The sequence below is a fragment of the Magnolia sinica genome, chromosome 3 (assembly GCF_029962835.1).
Source record: "Magnolia sinica isolate HGM2019 chromosome 3, MsV1, whole genome shotgun sequence".
Taxonomy (NCBI): Eukaryota; Viridiplantae; Streptophyta; class Magnoliopsida; order Magnoliales; family Magnoliaceae; genus Magnolia; species Magnolia sinica.
The window spans coordinates 114,677,733-114,698,389 of record NC_080575.1 but is presented as its reverse complement, the minus strand read 5'-3'; the positions used below and the strand labels follow the sequence as shown (position 1 = coordinate 114,698,389).

Here is a 20,657-nt window from a genome sequence, read left to right as displayed (position 1 = left end):
GACTCATCCTCCGGTATTTCTATTGGTTGCATTATCTTGTTATCGACCTCTTTTCCACTTCTCAAGGTAATGATGGCCTTAGCTTGTTCATGATGTAACTCACTTGGATTTGAGTCTCCAATAAAATGTGTGTTTCGAGGGTTTGGCACAGGTTGAGAAGGAATGGTGCCTTTTTCCCTAACATTTAGTTGAGTCTCAATCCTAGCCACAGCTGTCTTTAATTCCTGATTTGAATGGATTAGAGACTGATTCATTTGAGCTTGAGAGTTCATGAATGTGATCAATGCATCCTCCACAGATGATCGCTTTGGCGGGGGCACATATGGTGCATTGTTAGGTGCCCCAAAGAAGTTATTTTGTTGAGGCATTTGAGGTGCATTGGGCACATTAATTTGTGGTCCATTCCTCCAACTAAGATTAGGATGGTTACGCCAATTTGGATTGTACGTGTTTCCTAATGGTTGCATAACTGACCTTTGGTAATTATTTATAGCATTTGCTTGATCATGCTCATGCGTGATATTTTGTACAACTGAGATTATTGGACAATCCTTTGTGTCATGGTCTGTACCACCACAAATGCTACAAAAATTACCCAAGGAAGTGTTTGCTTTAACCATATCAACCTTCCTAATTTCCAAGGCTTCGACCTTTCTAGGCAATGCAGCGAATTTTGCATTAAGGTCGTCTTCCTCTCTTAGGACATACATTCCCGCTTTCTCTCTAGGAATGGGTCTAGTTTGATCTGATTTAGCAGAGACATCCCATGTCTGAGTATTCTCTGCTAACATATCTAGAAAATCCCAAGCCTCATTATGATCTTTGTCAAGAAAGGTTCCACCACACATCATCTCTATGAACTGACGGGTATCCATGGTGAGCCCCTTTCGGAAAGCATCAATCACGTGCCATGGTTCATAACCATGATGTGGACAAGTAATTAGAATGTCTTTGAAGCGCTCCCAAGCTTGAAAAAATAGTTCATTCCCCTTTTGGGAGAATGACATGATTTCTTGTTTTAGTGCATTTGTTTTGTGCTCGGGAAAGAACTTTTTCAAAAACTCTCTACTTAAGGCTTGCCATGAAGTGATGGTATTAGGTCTTAGAGAGTTAAGCCATGCTTTGGCCCGATCCTTTAGAGAAAATGAGAATAACCTAAGCTTAAGTACATCCCTATTGCCATTGTTTACTTGTAACGTTGCAATTACTTCCTCAAAGTCCTTGAGGTGCAAGTAGGGGCTTTCAGAATCTAAGCCATGAAATTTAGGAATTAATTGAATCACACCTGGTTTAAAATCAATGTTCCCTGTGTGAGCAGGGAATACTATACAAGATGGTAAAGTTGATCTCTCAGGGTGTAAATGTTCACGTAAAGTCCGTGGTTGATTTAACACATTCCTATGAACTTCATTTTTATCCTCAAAAGGAGGATTATTTTGATTTATAGTTGGATCTGACAGATTTGGATTTGAATTATCAACTGGGTCTGCCATGGAATCCAAGTAATGTTGAGTGCCTCTTCTAAGTAAATGATCAAGGCCTGGAACTAGTCCCCCTTCAGAGGAGAGTCGATTGTTTTGATCCCTACTCCAACGGGACATAAACCATTCACACCACACAACAAATACCACTAATTCAAATCGCAAGTATGATACTTAAAATAAAAATAAAAACTTAAATCAACAACCCAGGTGGCAAGGCCGACCATGAGGGTTTAATCCAAAAAGCAAAATAAATCAACAACCCAGGTGGCAGGGCCGACCATGAGGGTTCAGTCCACAAAGCAAAATAAATCAACAACCCAGGTGGCAGAGCCGACCATGAGGGTTCAGTCCACAAAGCAAAATAAATCAACAACCCAGGTGGCAGAGCCGACCATGAGGGTTCAGTCCACAAAGCAAAATAAATCAACAACCCAGGTGGCAGAGCCGACCATGAGGGTTCAGTCCACAAAGCAAAATAAATCAACAACCTAGGTGGCAGAGCCGACCATGAGGGTTCAGTCCACAAAAAAAATAAAATAATAATAATAATAAATAAATAAATAAATAAAAGTAAAACTAATGCAGAAATTAAATTATGTTAATCTGGAAAATAGATTCAACGGATGATCTTTGTGATCAAACAGCAACTATAGGACAACCATAGCACTTGGGTGATAAAATCCCAAGCAGGGCAACCTTATGTCATAGTTAGTGCTTGAAAGACCCAACTGAATTTATTTTCAAAGAAAAAGAAAAGAAGAAAGAAAAAAAATAAAAAATAAAATAAAATAAAATAAAATCTACAGAAAATCTGGAGGGTTTAGAAGAAAACTTACCTTAGCTATCTTGCACAGATCTGATCTATCCCAGTCTCTCCTCGGCAACGGCGCCAAAAACTTGATTGCTTGCCTCCAAGTGCAGAGGTTCATAAGTAATATCCTGTGAATACAGGGTCGATCCCACAGGGAGATGAATCGCGAGAAGGAAAAAATCAAACGCAAAACAAACTAAGTAATAAAAACTAAAATGATGATTTGATTTTTGGATTTTTGAATGGATGTAATTCAATTGAATAAAAAACACCCAAGCTTCAAAGTTCCACACATAGGTTAATGTTCCAAAATCATGATGACTTGGACAACACAATTAGGATCTGAGCACTATGGTCAGCCTAATCGGAAAATAAAACACTTTAAATATTTTAATAAATAATATAAAAGATTAGAAAATAATGGATTTGCACCATTGACATATATTCTCAAGCGCCAGTGATTTTAAGTATTCAATATCTATAGGATAATGAATATCAAAGAAATATAACAGGTTGAGAACATCTCGTATCTAGGAAATCTGATTAATCTAGGGTAAGCCTATCCATCAATGTAGATCTCATATGATGGAAACATATGGATCTTACAAAAGGAAAAAAATAAAACCTAAATAACAGATAACATGCATACACCATTCTTCTCATCATTAAAACAATTAATCATCATAACTTAAAGAAATATTAAACCCATGTGCTTCCCTTCTAGTTTGGGCTAGAGGGAACTTAGAAAAACATAATTAAATTGCAGAAATAAAAAGTAACAAGAAAGAAAGAAGAAAAATTGTAAATAGAAAAGATCTAAAAGGAAAGAAACAACTTATAAAGCTTTAATAAAACTAAAAACTCTTAAAAAAACCCTAAATATTGCTCTTGAATGCTTTGAATGATATTTTAGAATGCCCTAGGAGGCCCTATTTATAAGTAGGGAACTCCAATTTTCATACAAAGTTGAAAACCCTAGAAAACGCCTCAAATATACGTATTTTTTCAAAATAGACTTCTCGCTGCATAGTTCGTTTAAAACAGACTTCCTGCTGCGCAGTTTTCCAAAATAAACTTCACAGCTTCAGAATACACTTTTTAAGGACAATTTCAGGATTCTTCACTTTAAATCTTCAATTCTCTTCATTCCTCGCTTGGTTTTCTTGGATCTTTGGCATATGAATTCTTCATTCTTAATCTCCTAAGATCCATCTCTTGCCTTGGTGATTTTTGAGCATCAAATTCTTACTTTTTAACACATTTTTCAATCCAAGCTCTTAAATTCACCTTGCAATACATATATGAGTAAAATAAAATATTAAGATGATTTATGTTCATAAAACCAAGATATAAATGGGGAAAATTATGCAATATTTGAGGCTCAACATCGACATGAAGTGCATAAGCACTTCGTGTGGCCTAATCACTGCCGACATCCCAAGTATGGTTCGAATTTATCGAACACATCCTGCGTGGCGAAAACAACCTCAGCCACCAGTTCGAGGCCTGTTACCGATTACCTGGACTGTGATATAGTCCTAACCACGTACAATCATAACAATTAAGCATATGAGATAATCAAAGCAGTAATGAAGACTTAAGTCAAATCCTACAATCATTTGAGTATACCATGGAATATAACTTAAACATGTTTATATAGTACATGGAAGAAATCATACACTCAGTTAAACATGAATTGTATACAGTACATGGGGGAAATCATACACACAGCTAAGGTAGTTGGGATTCGTATCTCAACTCCCTACAAATCACAATTTACTAACTACTAACTCATTCAGTCATTTTTACAAACACTTGGACTACACTTTGCAACATACATCACATATGTCGGCCATATTACATATTAGGGCAAATCCTTTTTGCCAAGGAGTTGTCACATACATAACAATCATATTCTTACGACAATTAATCATGGCAACCACAACATCAGATTTCAAATGCATACAAACATTTCAACAAACACATGAAGCACTCTATTTACAACATAGGTTATACATATACGTAAAACGAAACAGATATCGCATTTGGCATATGAAATGACACCCACGTCAGTAATAAATCATTATCTGACATTGAAGGCCTTGAAAACTATAACCTATACGTATATAGTCCGCACCTTACGCCGGTAGACACATAACGAACTCAATTCGTCTGTTAATACATCATTTACGGCACAACGACAACCTATAGTACGAAATAGGTTAGCTATTTCATCTATTACACTATTTGAATCCCTAGAACAGATTAGGGTTAGGATTTCTTACCCAAGTACGGAGTCGGAATCATCAGATTAGCGACACAGATGTGGTAGCCAAGCCCGTGGAGCGATGGGATGGAATCCCAGGAACTCTCTCCCACTCTCTCTCTCACTTCCTCTCTCTTTCCTTCTCTTTTTGCTCTCTTCTCTCTCCTAGGTTTTCTAAATTCATATGGAATGAGAGAATGAGGGTTTAAGACCCTTATATAGGCCCAAAACTAACGAAAATAGCCCCAAGGCCATGGTATACTTAGGTTATAACCAAATCGGGCGTATTCCGATCCAACGGAGCATTTCTGGAGGTCCTTTTGCTGAATGTGGTCGGACTTAAGCTCACAGATATTGGATCTTGATCAAGTTAAGTTTTTAGTCCGATCGGGTTTACAAATCGTCCATGGCGGATCAGTTTCAGTTCAGCGGTCATTGAAACTCGATCGGGGCCACAAGTATATTGGCATATGTGGGCCATCTTCTCTGAACCGAGAGTGAATTTGGGTCAGAATCCAACAGTCAGAATGCTTATAATCGGCGCGCAAGCGACGCGACTCAGATTACTTAAATTTATTTTTAATTTCTAAATGGATTCACCTTTCTCACACTCTTCACTCTGGACTCAAGCAAATCGTCTCAAGACATCATCTGGACTTGATTTTTGAGATGATAGTTAAGTCCAACTAGGCGATCATAATTGTCTAAGTTTATCGCTATCGGACTTTCGACGTGCGGTTCAGGTCCGTCATAGAGTTTCTGAATGCTCCCGTGAGCAACTGGGTTTAGAGTTGGATCCTAGATTTCAGGGTAACGTAGAGTTAACGATTCTACAAGTTTTGGGTCATGCAGATCTTATTTAAAGTGATTGGTGCTAATTTCACAGGTAATCTAGTTTAGCGCTAGTTAATCCTTGTTAATTTCTAAAGGATTTGGTCCTAAGTGGTTTCTGTTTGAGGTAGTGCTCGGGTTTCTGTATGGATTTTTTCGGGATGTTACAGAAGGAGCTTACCTGCCACCAATTCACCATTAATTTCGTACGCCTTGAGCGCTGATGACAACCCAAAATCATTCGGTCACAGCCCTATACGACACATGAAAGAAAACAACTGCATATTGAGATCGGCAAACCCATGTTGTACATACGATGATAACATACTCATCCAAGAAACCAAATTAGGTTCTGACATTTCTTCAAACAAAAGGTGAGCACTAACCAAATCCCCACAATTCGCATACATTCGAGGGATATTGTTCTGTATAAAAACATCTCGATTGTACCCATCTTTTATAAAGATTGAGTGAAGCGACTTTTCACGATCTAAGTCTCTAAAATCACCAAAATGCTACAAAAGCAAGGCGCAATGTTGCATATGGAAGTCAACACCGTTTTCCCTGGAGATGGTGGTGATATGGGCTTTTTGTGGAGATTGAGATATGAAGTTATTGGAATGGATAGAAGGTCTCTACAATTGCGTTTTAAAGAGAGGAAATCTTGGTACGGCAAAAATTCCATCTTAGCTAAACTAAAGCTCTTTTTTTTTCTTTTTCTTTTGACACCAGCCATTGTATAGAAACTGTTGGGTGCTATTTTCCTAATAACTGTTACATAGTAGAATAATGAAACAATGGCTATTATCAGCACAAACCATTTTCTCATTATACAATGACATTAGCCAATGGTTTTTTAGCTAAAAATGCATAATTTGCAATGTGCATGTGCTTTTAATTACAACCACAGCGCAATTAAAAAACAAGGTTTTAGAGATAGTGTTATGACATCATAGAAGTATGCAAATGTTATTGCGACACATATATAATAGTAACATTGGCCGTGAAATTGGTCGGGGAAAAAAAGGCATTATCATCGGCACATATTGTCATGGTTAAAAAATGGTTGTCGCATAAAACAACCCTTATTCGGCCCCTTGATGCTGCTGTTTCAAAAAAGAAACAGCCACTCTACAAAAGTGTAACATCCATTATGTGTGAAAGCTGTTTTAACTGCAACAACATTATGTAAACAAGCTTATCTATATAAACTATGATCTCTAGCAGTTAATCAGTGCTAAATAAAATGAGATGAACTCATTTTTAAGTGGCAACCAAACATGCCCTTAGGTTGCCACTTGAATCCAACTACGGCCAGGGTCTTTGTTCATATTCCCTTTTCTCATTTTCCTTCTCACTTCAATGGAATCTTCCCACATTGAAGCTGATCTATAAATGTTTGATAACAGGACATAAGTGGAAGGTTGATCTGTTTTCAACTTAACTAGTATTTCAGCGATCCGGTTTCCTGCTTCGACATTCATGTGCTTGCCGCAGGCTCCCAGTAGTGTCCTCCACATGAGAGCTTTTGATTGGAATGGGGCCTTGTTTATAAAGGCATCTACTTCATCCATGCGTCCGGCTCGATCGAGAAGATCGACCATGCATGCATAGTGGTTTAATGTTGCGTCCAAACCGTAGTCATTCTTCATGGACTCAAAGTGATGCCAGCCTTCCTTTACAAACCCAACATGGCTACATGACAACGGAACCCCAACAAAGGTAGTGCTATTAGCTAGGATCCACCCCAGCCTCTTTCATCTTGTCAAATAGTTCAATATCGTCCTTTCCGAGCCCGTGATGGGCGTATCCGGACACCATTGCTATCCAGGACACCACATTATGTCCCCCCATCTTATCGAAAAACTTGCATGCATCTTCAATGCTTCCACATTTACAATACATGTCGATGATGCCGCAATTGACATGTAAATGAGATTTGAATCCAGTTTTGATGGTTCTGGCATGAATTTGTTTGCCCATGTCCAATGCTACCAAGCTAGCACAAGCTGATAGGCAGCTAGACAAGATGGAATCATTGACAGGAACTGATGGCTTGTCTTGAAATTTTGAGAGAAGCTTCAGAGCTTTTTCACCATGCCCATGTTGTGCATATGATGCCATCATGGTGCTCCATGTGATAAGATCTTGTTCGCCCATGTTGGAGAATGCTCGAAAAGCATCATTTACACCACTGCACTTTGCATACATGTCTATTAGTGCACTTCCAATGAAGGCGTTGGACTGAAATCCTGATTTTATGTCGTAGGCATGGGTCTGTCTTCCTTGATCAAGTGTTGCTAGTCCTGAACAGGCCTGAATAACGGCAACAGTAGTAAATTGACTCAGTTTTGTCAACGTGGAGGAGTGCATATCACGAAACAACTCTAATCCTTCCATGTACCTCTTCGATTCGATTTACCCAAATATCATGGTTGTCCATGAAAACTCATTATGCATATCCATTTCTTTGAACACCATAGCAGCTTCATCAACTCCTTTGCATTTTGCATACATCTCGATGAGAGCATTTCCTAGGCATAGATCGTATTCCCCAAAGGCTTTCATAATGTGTGAATGAATGGTTTTGGCTTCTTCCAACATATTAAGATCTGCCTAAGCCCCAAGAACATAGTTTAGGGTGGAATGTTTTGGCATCAATCCTAGTTTCCTCATCTTCGAAAACAATTCTACGGCACTTACGTCATCGGAATCTGAAATAAAACTAGAAATCATGTCAGTGAAGCATATTTCATTCTTATCTCTAACATCAAGGAATCTTTTATAAGCATCAGCTTTCATTTCGAAAGTAACATACATCTCAATGATAGCACTTCCCATAAATGAATCCAGCACAAATCCAAATTTCACAAAATATCAATGTACTTATAGACCAAGTGCTGGAACCTCTAAATCCGAACACAAATTGAACACGCTCATAAGTGTAAACAGGTTGAGTTTATAACCTTTCGAAACGAACTGCATAAAAAAATCCAGACCCTTTTCTGCATTGCCACTCTGATGAAAACCAGCAGTAATACGCTCCACACCACGTCATTTTTCACTTCTTGGCATGAAAACACTCTGCAAGCATCATTCATAGCTCCTCATTTCGCGTAGATATCATGGAGCGGCCCCCACAAGACTATCATTTTCTAAACCGGCCTTGTTGACCCGACTGTTTAAGAACCTACCCATATCGAGATTTAAGATGTCGGCACATAATTTGATAAGAATTGAATATATGAAATAGCTTGGAAGCATTTCAGAGAGCAGTATCTAATGAAACAATTCGATGGCCCCATCAGAATCCAAGTTCCACACACAACCGTCAATCAATGTATTCCACAAGGCTTCACACTTTGATGGAATTTCTTTAAAAAATCTACGGGCATCATTCATATCACCGCACTTAACATACAAGTCAAGAACAGAACTACTACAAAATGCATTATATTTGAAACCGCATTTGATTATAAGCCCATGAAGGAGCTTACCCGCCACCAATTCACCATTAATTTTGCATGCCTTGAGCGCTGATGACAACCCAAAATCATTCGGCCGTAGGCCTGTACGACACATGAAAGAAAACAGCTGCATAACGAGATCATCATACCCATGTTGTACATACGATGATAACATACTCGTCCAAGAAACCAAATTAGGTTCTGACATTTCGTCAAACAAAAGGCGAGCACCAACCAAATCCCCACAATTCGCATACATTCAGAGGATATTGTTTTGTATAAAAACATCTCGAAAGTACCCATCTTTTATAAAGATTGAGTGAGGCGACTTTCCATGATCTAAGTCTCTAAAATAACCAAAATGCTGTAAAAGCAAGGCGCGATGTTGCATATGGAAGTAAACACTGTTTTCCCTGTAGATGGTGGTGATATGGGCTTTTTGTGGAGATTAGGATATGAAGTTATTGGAATGGATTAGAAGGTCTTCGCAATTGGGTTTTAGAGAGAGGAAATGCTTGGTACGACGAAACTTCCATCTTAGCTAAACTGATAAGCTCTTTTTATCTTTTTCTTTTGACATCGGCCATTGTATGGAAACTGTTGGATGTTATTTTCCTAATAACTGTTACATAGTAGAATAATGAAACAATGACTATTATCAACACAAGCCATTTTCTCATTATACAATGGCATTAGCCTATGGTTTTTTAGCTAAAAATGCATAATTTGCAATGTACTTGTGCTTTTAATTTACGACCACAGCGCGATTAAAAAACAAGGTTTTAGAGATGGTGTTATGACATCATAGAAGTATGCAAATGTTATTGCGATACATATATAATAGTAACGTTGGCTGTGAAATTGGTTGGGGAAAAAAAGGGAAAAAAGGCGTTATCATTGGCACATATTGTCATGGTTGAAAAATGGTTGTCGCATAAAACAACCCTTATTCGGCCCCTTAATGCTGCTGTTTAAAAAAAGAAACAACCACTCTACAAAAGTGTAACATCCATTATGTGTGAAAGCTGTTTTAACTGCAACAACATTGTGTAAACAAGCTTATTTAAGTGGCAACCATACAGCCCTTAGGTTGCCACTTGAATCTAACAATAGCCGGGGTCTTTGTTCATATTCCCTTTTCTCATTTTCCTTCTCACTTCAATGGAATCTTCCTACATTGAAGCTGATCTATAAATGTTTGATAACAAGACATAAGTGGAAGGTTGATCTGGTTCCAACTTGGCTAGTATTTCAGCGATCCAGTTTCCTGCTTCGACATTCATGTGCTTGCCGCAGGCAGTAAGTAGTGTCCTCCACAGGAGAGCTTTTGATTGGAATGACGCCTTGTTTATAAAGGCCTCTGCTTCATCCACAGCTCGAACGAGAAGATCGACGATGCTCGCATAGTGGTTTAATGTTGTGTCCAAACCGTAGTCATTCTTCATGGACTCAAAGTGATGTCCGCCTTCCTTTACAAACCCAACATGCCTACATGCCGACGGAACCCCAACAAAGGTAATGCTATCAGGCTCCACTCCGGCCTCTTTCATCTTGTCAAACAACTCAAGAGCGTCCTTTCCGAGCCCGTGATGGGCGTATCCAGACACCATTGCTGTCCAGGACACCATATTATGTCCCCCTATCTTATCGAAAAACTTGCGTGCATCTTCAATGCTTCTACATTTACAATACATATCGATGATGCCGCAACTGACCTATAAATGAGATTCGACTCCAGTTTTGATGGTTCTGGCATGAATTTGTTTGCCCATGTCCAATGCTACCGAACTAGCGTAAGCTGATAGGCGGCTAGACAAGATGAAATCATTGACTGGAACTGATGACCTATCTTGAAATTCTGAGAGAAGCTTCAGAGCTTCTTCACCATGCCCATGTTGTGCATACGATGCCATCATGGTGCTCCATGTGACAAAATCTTGTTCGTCCATGTTTGAGAATGCTCGAAAAACATCATTTACACTACTGCACTTTGCATACATGTCTATCAGCGCACTTCCAATGAAGGCATTAGATTGAAATCCTGATTTTATGTCGTAGGTATGGGTCTGTGTTCCTTGATCAAGTGTTGTTAGTCCTTAACAGGCCTGAAGAACGGCAACAGTAGTAAACTGACTTAGTTTTGTCAACGTGGAGGAGTGCATATCACGAAACAACTCCAATCCTTCCATGTACCTCTTCGATTCGATGTACCCAGATATCATGGTTGTCCATGAAAACTCATTATGCATATCCATTTCTTTGAACACCATAGCAGCTTCATCAACTCCTTTGCATTTTGCATACATCTCGATGAGAGAATTTCCTAGGTATAGATCGGATTCCCCAAATGCTTTCCATGATGTGTGAATGAATGGCTTTGGCTTCTTCCAACATATCAAGATCTGCATAAGCTCCAAGAACACAGTTTAGGGTGGAATGTTTTGGCATCAATCCTAGTTTCCTCATCTTCGAAAACAATTCTATGGCACTTGCATCAATGGATCTGAAATAAAACTAGAAATCATGGTAGTGAAGCATATTTCATTCTTATCTCTAACATTGGGGAATCCTTTATAAGCATCGGCTTTCATTCCGGAAGTAACATACATCTCAATGATAGCACTTCCCACAAATGAATCCAGCTCAAATCCAGATTTCACAAAAAAATCTCTAAATCCGAACACAAATTAAACACGCTTGTAAGTGTAAACAGGTCGAGTTTACAACCTTCCGAAATAAACTGCATAAAAAAATCCAGACCCTTTTCTGCATTGCCACTCTGATGAAAACGAGCTAGTAATATGCTCCACACCACGTCATTTTTCACTTCTAGGCTTGAAAACACTCTGCAAGCATCATTCATAGCTCCCTATTTCGCGTAGATATCAACTAGAGCGGCCCCCACAAAACCATCGTTTTCTAAACTGCATTGATGACCCGCCTATGAAAGAACCTACCCATATTGAGATTTAAGATGTTGGCACATAATTTGATAAGAATTGAATATGTGAAATAGCTTGGAAACATTTCAAAGAGCAGCATCTAATGAAACAATTTGATGGCCCCATCAGAATCCAAGTTCCAAACACAATTGTCAATCAATGTATTCCACAAGGCTTCACACTTTGATGGAATTTCTTCAAAAAAATCTACGGGCATCATTCATATCACCACACTTAACATACAAGTCAAGAATAGAACTACTACAAAATGCATTATATTTGAAACCGCATTTGATCATAAGCCCATGAAGGAGCTTACCCGCCACCAATTCACCCTTAATTCTGCACGCCTTGAGCGCTGATGACAACTAGACCCTTTTTTGCATAAAAAAATCCAGACCCTTTTCTGCATTGCCACTTTGATGAAAACCAGCTAGTAATATGCTCCACACCACGTCATTTTTCACTTCTAAGCTTGAAAACACTCTGCATGCATCATTCATAGCTCCCCATTTCACGTAGATATCAACTAGAGCGGCCCCCCACAAAACCATCGTTTTCTAAACCGGACTTGATGACTCGGCTTCAAAAGAACCCACCCATATTGAGATTTAAGATGTCGGCACATAATTTGATAAGAATTGAATATGTGAAACAGCTTGGAAACATTTCAAAGAGCAGCATCTAATGAAACAATTCGATGGCCCCATCAGAATCCAAGTTCTGCACACAATCGTCAATCAATGTATTCCACAAGGCTTCACACTTTGATGGAATTTCTTCAAAAAATTTATGGGCATCATTCATATCACCGCACTTTACATACAAGTCAAGAACAAAACTACTACAAAATGCATTATATTTGAAACCGCATTTGATTATAAGCCCATGAAGGAGCTTACCCGCCACCAATTCACCCTTAATTATGCACGCCTTGAGCGCTGATGACAACCCAAAATCATTCGGCCGCAGGCTTGTACGACACATGAAAGAAAACAACTGCATACCGAGATCGGCATACCCATGTTGTACATACGATGATAACATACTCGTCTAAGAAACCAAATTAGGTTCTGACATTTCGTCAAACAAAAGGCAAGCACCAACCAAATCCCCACAATTCGCATACATTCGGAGGATATTGTTCTGTATAAAAACATCTCGATCGTACCCATCTTTTATAAAGATTGAGTGAAGCGACTTTTCATGATCTAAGTCTCTAAAATCACTAGAATGCTGCAAAAGCAAGGCGCGATGTTGCAGATGGAAGTCAACACCGTTTTCCCTAGAGATGGTGGTGATGTGGGCTTTTTGTGGAGATTGGGATATGAAGTTATTGGAATTAATAAGGTCTCCACAATTGGGTATTAGATAGAGGATTTTTCTGTGGAATGAGAAAATTGCATATTGATTTACTGAGATCATAGAAAAGGTTGGAGTTCTTTCATAGGTGTGGAATTTTTGGAGGCAACAGATATTTGTATATTTAACCGTTGGAATTGGGAGGGAAAACTATGCTTGAAGAGTCATACTCATTCACTCTAAATTCTAAAATGTATACTGCTAAACATGCAATTGAAACCGTCCAAATTATGGGCCCCGCTTTAGATGGGTAATACACTCATGGCCGTGCTAGACTGATTTTCTAATGGTTGATTCGTGGACATCAAATAGACGATCAAAAATGAAATATTCAGCCGCCCATATTCAACAAACACATGCCCATTGGTTAAAAGGTTAGGCTTCTAGCCTACAAAGAAAAAAGAAAGAGAAAAAAGGGTTGAGACAGGGATGCCCACCGTTAAAATCATCCAAATCGTGTGTGGGGTCCACCTTGGTGTATATACACCTTCCAATTTATTCATTTGATGTGCCCCACAGTGATGAAGGGGCTCTTGGAAAATTACAACATTTCAATACTCACTCTCGCCACACCATGTGATGGTAGAAGTTTTATCCATGATTTTACACCATTACTTATAGTGTGGGTCACTTAGGTCTTGGACTAGCTCAGTTTTTACTCTTTACGATTCATGGTGCAAATGCGACAGTGGACTGATGGATTTGATATATGTTCATCCCACGTAGAAAGGGGCACAATGATAATTTATTTTCATAATTTATTTGAGAACTATTTATTATATTATCTTCTAATATAAAGGAAGAACTTGCTTATTATATATGTGAGATATTGTTATTGTTGCGAAATAGTTTATCCATCATACCACTATTTATGATACTGTTTAAAGAGTAAACCGTTCAATTACAGGTCTTTTGCAGTAATGTGGCATTCTCTCTCTTGGAGCCAATACGGGTCCACACCTTAGAATAGTAGATCGATCCAAACAAAGATCATAAAATAGTGTTGATCACAGAAATCACTATTTGCTACAGTAGCAACCTGTGCTATAGTACTAAATAGTGTGAGGTGTAGTGTTTAATAGCTATGTATAGTTACACTACTGACTTCCTTTAATATAGGCACCCAGTAGTGTCCTCCACAGGAGAGCTTTTGATTGTAATGACGCCTTGTTTATAAAAGCCTCTACTTCATCCATGTGTCCGGCTCGACCGAGAAGATCGACCATGCATGCATAATGGTTTAATGTTGCGTCCAAACTATAGTCATTCTTCATGGACTCAAAGTGATGCCAGCCTTCCTTTACAAACCCAACATAGCTACATGCCGATAAAACCCCAACACACTACAAGAAAAAGAGCCTCAGCCGACTGATGGGCCCACCCTTTGCCGGCTGCCGGTTTTAACGGCTGCCGGCAGGGTCCCTGTATATAAAAGGAGGAAAAAAAAAAAAAAAAACCTAACCTATTTCCCACTCTCACGCGACTCTCTCTCTCTCTCCCTCTCTCTGTCGCTCCCTCTCCGCTCGCTCTTCCTCTCCCTCCCTCTCTGTGCTGCTCTCTCTCCCTCTCGCACGCACTCCCTCTCTCTGCTTCTCCTTCTCCGTCTCTGGCCCTCTCCCTCTCGTGTGCTTTCCCTCTCCCTCTCCCTCTCCCCTTCCCTTTTCGCTCTCTCCCTCTCCCTCTCCCTCTCCCTCTCCCTCTCTCTCTCTATCCCTATCTCTCTCTCTCTCTCAAAACCCTAGTCCTCTCTCTCTCTTATCTCCTCGGCCCTCTACTACAACATCATGTATCTCTCTCCGCTCGATCTACCGCACATCAAGGAACATTCTGCTGCAACATCAGGTCTCTCTCTCTCTCTCTCTCTCTCTCTCTCTCTCTCTCTCTCTCTCTCTCTCCCCTTATCTATTCATATCAATTTGGGCAAATTTTTTTTTTGCCATTTTTAATCCTTCAAGTAACATTATGCAATGATTTGTGTATTGGGAATTTTTGAGTTTCGAATCCCTAATTAGGGATTTTTAGCGTCGATTCCCTAATTGTGGATTAGTGTAGAGGTGTTGTCTAAGAGAAGACAGTCATGTATCAGAGGTCCATTTGCATGAAGATGCTGATATCTTAGTCCATGAGCCTGTAGCATTCATTTGGTTATGCGTTATACAAGATGCTGAAGTTGGTGGGCCATCATTGATCAAATAGACTGCATTGTTTGGATCGGTGGCCCATGAGATTGGAGGATTATGCGTATCCAGCGGGCCTGATTGGTAGACATATGGGTGCTTAAAGTAAAGAGACCATATTGGTTTCTTGTGTTGTGCCTGATTTGTTAGCTTTTGTGAGAAATGCTGCTGCTGCTGTAGGAGATTCTAGCTGTAAAATCTTTTGTTAATTGGCAATGTTACATGGTTTATCAATTCTTCTCTGTTGTGTACTGAGTTTTCATTGGTTTCTACTGTGTTTGGTTATAGTAAACGACGAGAGATACAAGTGGAACTGCAGGCATTGGGATTCCATCAATGCCTGGAAATGCAAGCTTGCTTGGGTGAGTTGCTTGTCTTCTCCTGTTGGATTCCTGAGTTCCTTATGGTAATAGTGGTAATTGCCTCCAATATGTTATTATCTTGTTCTTTTCCTTCTTGTTTTTTTAGTATAGTTAGACATTTCTCTAGCACTGCTTGTCATTTGTTGCTCACCCCTTATGCCTCACAACATGGTTGGCATAAGAGTTGATTTTAAGTATTGTTACAGTTTAAATCTTACACTTGGCTTTATGAAAATCATGAAATGAATTATATATCAAAAATTATGAATCTATAAAAAGTGTGATAGGAAATGTGATGAAGTCTTCTACTCATGTACAATAACAATAGTTGAGTGAGATTAATGAAGTATTCTACTCATGTTCTCATATGAGTGGTTGGATCAGGATAGTTTTCTCGTCTTGATGCATCCAATCCAATAATTTCTCCTTTTTTCTTTATCACATTACTATAGCTTGTGTTGAGGCCACATCCTTTTTGCAGCTCACGTACAGCAAATTTGAATATGATGGGAAAATTGATCCGTCTTTCGTGGAAGGTCCATTTCAACTTCCATTATCAAGAATTGCAGCATATATAAATGACCCAGTCACTCCCAGGTCTCATTTGTGCACTAATACTTCTCATGAACTTAAATGTTTCTCTTTAAGTGTAAATGCTTGAAACTGATATGCCATACTACATTGTCGCCCTTTCATATTATTGTTTCATCGATTTCAGGTTCATACATGTGAGCTCTGCGGGAGTTACTCAGCCTGACAGGCCTGGACTTGGTTTAAGCAAACAACCTCCCGCCGTCCGCTTGAATAAGGAGTTGGACTTCATTCTCACATTCAAATTGAAGGTTTTGAACTGTCACCATGCTACACTACTTTTTATCCATTAGCATGTGAAATGTGTTGCTTATGCCTGATGAAGAGTAAAATTGTAGCATTTTGAATTCAGAGTTTGTTAACAGATACACAAACAAGTTCATTGGAACTAATTGAGTGCCTTTCTTTACCCTAGATCTTGCATTTGTGGACTAACTGAATAAAATTGAGCTAACTTGACTAAATTTTATTTCCCAAATAATAGCCTAAAGAATTAACTCCATTTCTCTCTAAAGAGGATGTTTATTAATTTACAGATGTATCATGTTACACGCAGTAGAGATTGCATTGAGTGTTAACTCCACTTTTATAGGTAATGACCCCATTTTTCGAATTGGGACCCAATATGATATTTAAGACTTGTCCTCTATGGAGAATTTTGGAATAGCTCCATCCACTATTGGATGCACCATAGGAATGATTTTGATGACCAAAAGGTTACCCCCAATATTGACATTGCAGTTTATTGGGCCATGCAAATGCCAATCAGACATAGGCGTAGATTTCCTCAAATTTACATTGGTTTTGCTTTTACTTAGATGTCAACTATTGTATGCATATAAACTTCATAATGAGATGGGAACAAAGGTATGTGATGAAATGGATTTGAAGGAGATCAAGAAACATCTGACTGAACGAACATCAATTAAGTGAGCAGTTTTAATCGAAAAACTAGTGCATTTTATAAAGCATATATATTGTTAGATTTGATGGGATAGCTAGGCTAGGCGTGACCCTGTGCTTCAACTTCTTCAGAGGGAGGATTTGATGCGGGAAAGTAGAATTCCATATACAATTGTAAGGCCTTGTGCGCTTACTGAAGAGCCTGCTGGAGCCGATCTCATTTTTGACAAGGGAGATAATATAACGGTATTCATTCTCATCTCAGTTTTTTTTTTTTTTTTTTTCTCATTCATCTTATAGTTTTCTGGTGGTTATTGACTGTTCTTTCCTATATGTGGAAAGTCAAGTTATCAATTACTTTCCATATATTCTCAATAGCATGCTTGAACAGATTTGTCGCTTGCAGCAATCATAGGTCTATACCCAGCGGTTTCTGACCAGAGCATTCCTAATCATGTGATGAATACAGGGGAAGATATCGAGGGAAGAAGTTGCTCGTATATGTATTGCTGCTCTTGAAAGCCCATATGCACGCAACAAGACATTCAAGGTTATAAATTCGTCCACTTTTGGCAATTTTTGTCATGAGATATGGAGTATCATGTGCATTATTTGTTGGTTTTAGCAAAATAGATGCCATCTATCTCTCTAACAAAATTAAACTAACTTTATTAACTCTTGTAACTTAAACATGGTCATTTATTGGTGCTAGACTTGGATACAAGGTGTTGGACACGGGCATCCTAGAATGCCTGACATATTGACACATCCATGCAGTTAAATGTTGAATGTTTGTTGTTATTTGAATTACTCATGAAACTGGGTCCTTACTCATGCCTCAGTGGTAGACTCACAAGAGTTTCAACACGAGGTCATGGGTTCGAGTACCCATTATTTGCAGCATTTAAACTCTTTTATTCTCTTTGAATAAAGCTCTTTATTGATAAAATGTTTAGAGATTCAAGAAAGAGAGATTGATCAGGATCCAAGAATCAATTGGGCCCCACTAAAGGAAAAGGTGGGTAGAGAAATTCAAGCATGTATGCAAGTCAGTGGTTTATAACTGTTTTCTCATACTCTTTCCCTTTCCCCTTGGCTCTTCGAATTTGGGACGTCTTTCTTTATGAGGTTAGTGTCTAATTGTTCATCTTATATGATTTTTTGTTCCCTGTTTTATCTTCCACAATGCCATTTTAGGGTCTGAAGTAAGACTGATATTAAAGGGGCATGGAATTGCCCCCTTTTTTTTTTTCCTTTCAAACCGTAGGTTCCTTATAAATACCAAAATGTCACTAAGACCATATTCAATGGAAAAATAATAATAATAATAATAACATTAAGGTAATTTAAATGATGATTGCAATGCGCCATTTGGTCCCCAACATGGGTAGAGAGATAATGTCAGGTAGGCAGCCAATTGTTGAACTTTTGCTAGTCATGAGAATTCCTGTTTTGATAATATAAAATGTTGTTGAAGTGCTATAGTCTCTGCACCTCTTGTTGTGTCTGTGTTACATGTTCTAGTACGTGTCAACATGTGTGTGCTAGTGGTTGACATGTCTATGCCCCTTACTGATCTATATGCATGCAGATATTAGTGTATGCAGTGTTTTAACACCCAGATCAGATTGGACAGTTGAGCTGGTTTGGACTGGACCTGACCACTAAAATAGGTCTTGTCACCAAAATTCTGTTTTGGGAAAGAAACCATTCAAAGTTCAAACTGTCTGGATGAAACAGCCAAACTCTATTAATTTATGATGTGATGGTGTCATGGGTTGGACTAGCAGTTGTACCCAGCTTTGCAAGAGGTTCGGGTAAAATCCTTTTCCTATATTTTGCTTTACGCTCCACATTCATTCAACTCTCCCTACATTTCTGCTTCCACTATTTTGGTTGGTAACTTGATATTTGGCCACCGGCTGATTGTTTTGTAATTGAAGAGGATTACAAGAAACTTAAAATCTGGCACAAAGGAACATTACCCCATCAAATGGATTGATACTGCTTACAAATTTTCTGGTAGGGTTTCTATCTCATGTCAAAATGGATACGAAAATTTCTATCTTATGTCAAAATGGATACGAACATTACCCAATGCAAATATCACTATTATAACACTTGGCCTAAAAAAATCATTGTAAAAACCAACATGAACATTATAATAGTACAGTTGTGCAATGTCTGCCACGAGTAGATCCCAGTTGAGCTGTATGCAGATACAAATGCAAATGTATATGCATTCAAGGCCCTTGTGTATGAGATCTGTACTAATCATCGGGTAAGCTATAACTTCGGGTATAGCAACAAGAAGATTTTACGAGAAAGAAAACTAAAGATTGCAGTAGAGGCTATACTGAGAAATTTCAAAGATCTGATCATAATCTCATTAATTATAGAGGTCCTGCAAAAACTTGTTAATGCATATTGCAACATCTGCTAGCCCCAAAACCCAGGGAAGGCAACTGCATGTACCCAGGGAGTGGTTTTAGCACATCTGCAGAGGCATTCCCAATCTAGAAATGGAATACATCTGCTAGCCCCAAAACCCAGGGAAGGCAACTGCATGTACCCAGGGAGTGGTTTTAGCACATCTGCAGAGGCATCCCCAATCTAGAAATGGGATACATCTGCCAGCCCCAAAACCCAGGGAAGGCAACTGCATGTACCATATTGCCTTCAGAGATAGAGCGCTATTACGCCCATCAAAATTGCAACATGCACCTGCATGCGTCATTGCCTGTCCAAAAGCAGAAAATCTTGCCCTAACCAAACCTGCAGTATGCTCCTGTGCTCTCCACATGGACATTTGTTTGACTTTTGGTCTGTTTTTCTGAGGGTGGAAGCTGTGATCACCCAATAGAGGATTCTCGTGTTTTTCCACACGGCAGGAACCCTGCTAGTTCCTGCCCCAAAACAGCCTCCTCTGCTCTTGTTTCTCATCACATCACACTCCTACGTGTGTCATGTGGACGGTATGATATCTAGAAGTGGATACTGAAACAGCCTTGAATATGGGAACGGGGATACAATTCTCTTCTCAAGAATCCAAGATATGGATATGGGTAATATCCCGTTTGTAACATGATATTCATATTTAGTACTGTGATGAAATATTTGACCCAATTCTACTAACTCCTAGTTTTATTAAGAAGGCTAAGACCTTGTTTGGGAGATGCCTAAAGGTGAGTTCATCCCATTTTTGTTAACAGTAATTATGTATTAGAGATCAAGATCTCTAATACATGATGAGTTCATGTCAATAGTAATCATGCATTAGAGCACCTCTCCACACTTTCACCTTCCAAATGGCAACTATCCCCATACAGGCCCTATATTTGCCATGCTTAGTGATGTTCCTCCAAAGAACGTTCTCCACATCCATCCAGTCACATGCACCATCCATACACATCATCCTTTGAATGAAGTTTCTCTGGTTTCCTGAGAATTAGTGGCTTTCT

The 20,657-nt window shown here is 38.9% G+C and overlaps 4 protein-coding genes, 1 long non-coding RNA gene and 1 other non-coding gene across 6 annotated transcripts; 3 read left to right on the top strand and 3 right to left on the bottom strand.

Moving 5' to 3' along the window:
* Positions 1 to 918: 918 nt before the first annotated feature.
* LOC131241749 (small nucleolar RNA R71) lies at positions 919 to 1,025 on the top strand. The gene has a single exon (XR_009169310.1). It is a non-coding gene; the product is annotated as a small nucleolar RNA R71 (small nucleolar RNA).
* Positions 1,026 to 7,123: 6,098 nt separating this feature from the next.
* Positions 7,124 to 9,118, bottom strand: LOC131239101 (putative pentatricopeptide repeat-containing protein At1g56570). The gene is made up of 4 exons (XM_058236658.1): positions 8,814 to 9,118; positions 8,096 to 8,225; positions 7,871 to 8,008; positions 7,124 to 7,708 (listed from the first exon to the last, which is right to left on the bottom strand). Exons 1-4 carry the CDS (start codon positions 9,116 to 9,118, stop codon positions 7,124 to 7,126), a joined length of 1,158 nt encoding a protein of 385 aa, XP_058092641.1.
* A 913-nt stretch (positions 9,119 to 10,031) lies between these two features.
* On the bottom strand, positions 10,032 to 10,859 carry LOC131239100 (pentatricopeptide repeat-containing protein At5g13270, chloroplastic-like). The gene is made up of 2 exons (XM_058236657.1): positions 10,644 to 10,859; positions 10,032 to 10,574 (listed from the first exon to the last, which is right to left on the bottom strand). Exons 1-2 carry the CDS (start codon positions 10,857 to 10,859, stop codon positions 10,032 to 10,034), a joined length of 759 nt encoding a protein of 252 aa, XP_058092640.1.
* A 96-nt stretch (positions 10,860 to 10,955) lies between these two features.
* On the bottom strand, positions 10,956 to 12,848 carry LOC131239099 (pentatricopeptide repeat-containing protein At5g03800-like). Its single transcript, XM_058236655.1, has 3 exons — positions 12,628 to 12,848; positions 11,418 to 11,529; positions 10,956 to 11,261 (listed from the first exon to the last, which is right to left on the bottom strand). The coding sequence occupies exons 1-3, from the start codon at positions 12,846 to 12,848 to the stop codon at positions 10,956 to 10,958; spliced, it is 639 nt and encodes a 212-aa protein (XP_058092638.1).
* Positions 12,849 to 14,866: 2,018 nt separating this feature from the next.
* LOC131238714 (uncharacterized) lies at positions 14,867 to 15,702 on the top strand. Its single transcript, XR_009168028.1, has 2 exons — positions 14,867 to 15,005; positions 15,629 to 15,702. It is a non-coding gene; the product is annotated as an uncharacterized LOC131238714 (long non-coding RNA).
* A 482-nt stretch (positions 15,703 to 16,184) lies between these two features.
* On the top strand, positions 16,185 to 18,075 carry LOC131238713 (protein HIGH CHLOROPHYLL FLUORESCENCE PHENOTYPE 173, chloroplastic-like). The gene is made up of 4 exons (XM_058236324.1): positions 16,185 to 16,299; positions 16,421 to 16,544; positions 17,329 to 17,442; positions 17,666 to 18,075. The coding sequence occupies exons 3-4, from the start codon at positions 17,341 to 17,343 to the stop codon at positions 17,819 to 17,821; spliced, it is 258 nt and encodes an 85-aa protein (XP_058092307.1). The 5' UTR covers positions 16,185 to 16,299; positions 16,421 to 16,544; positions 17,329 to 17,340; the 3' UTR covers positions 17,822 to 18,075.
* Positions 18,076 to 20,657: the final 2,582 nt, after the last annotated feature.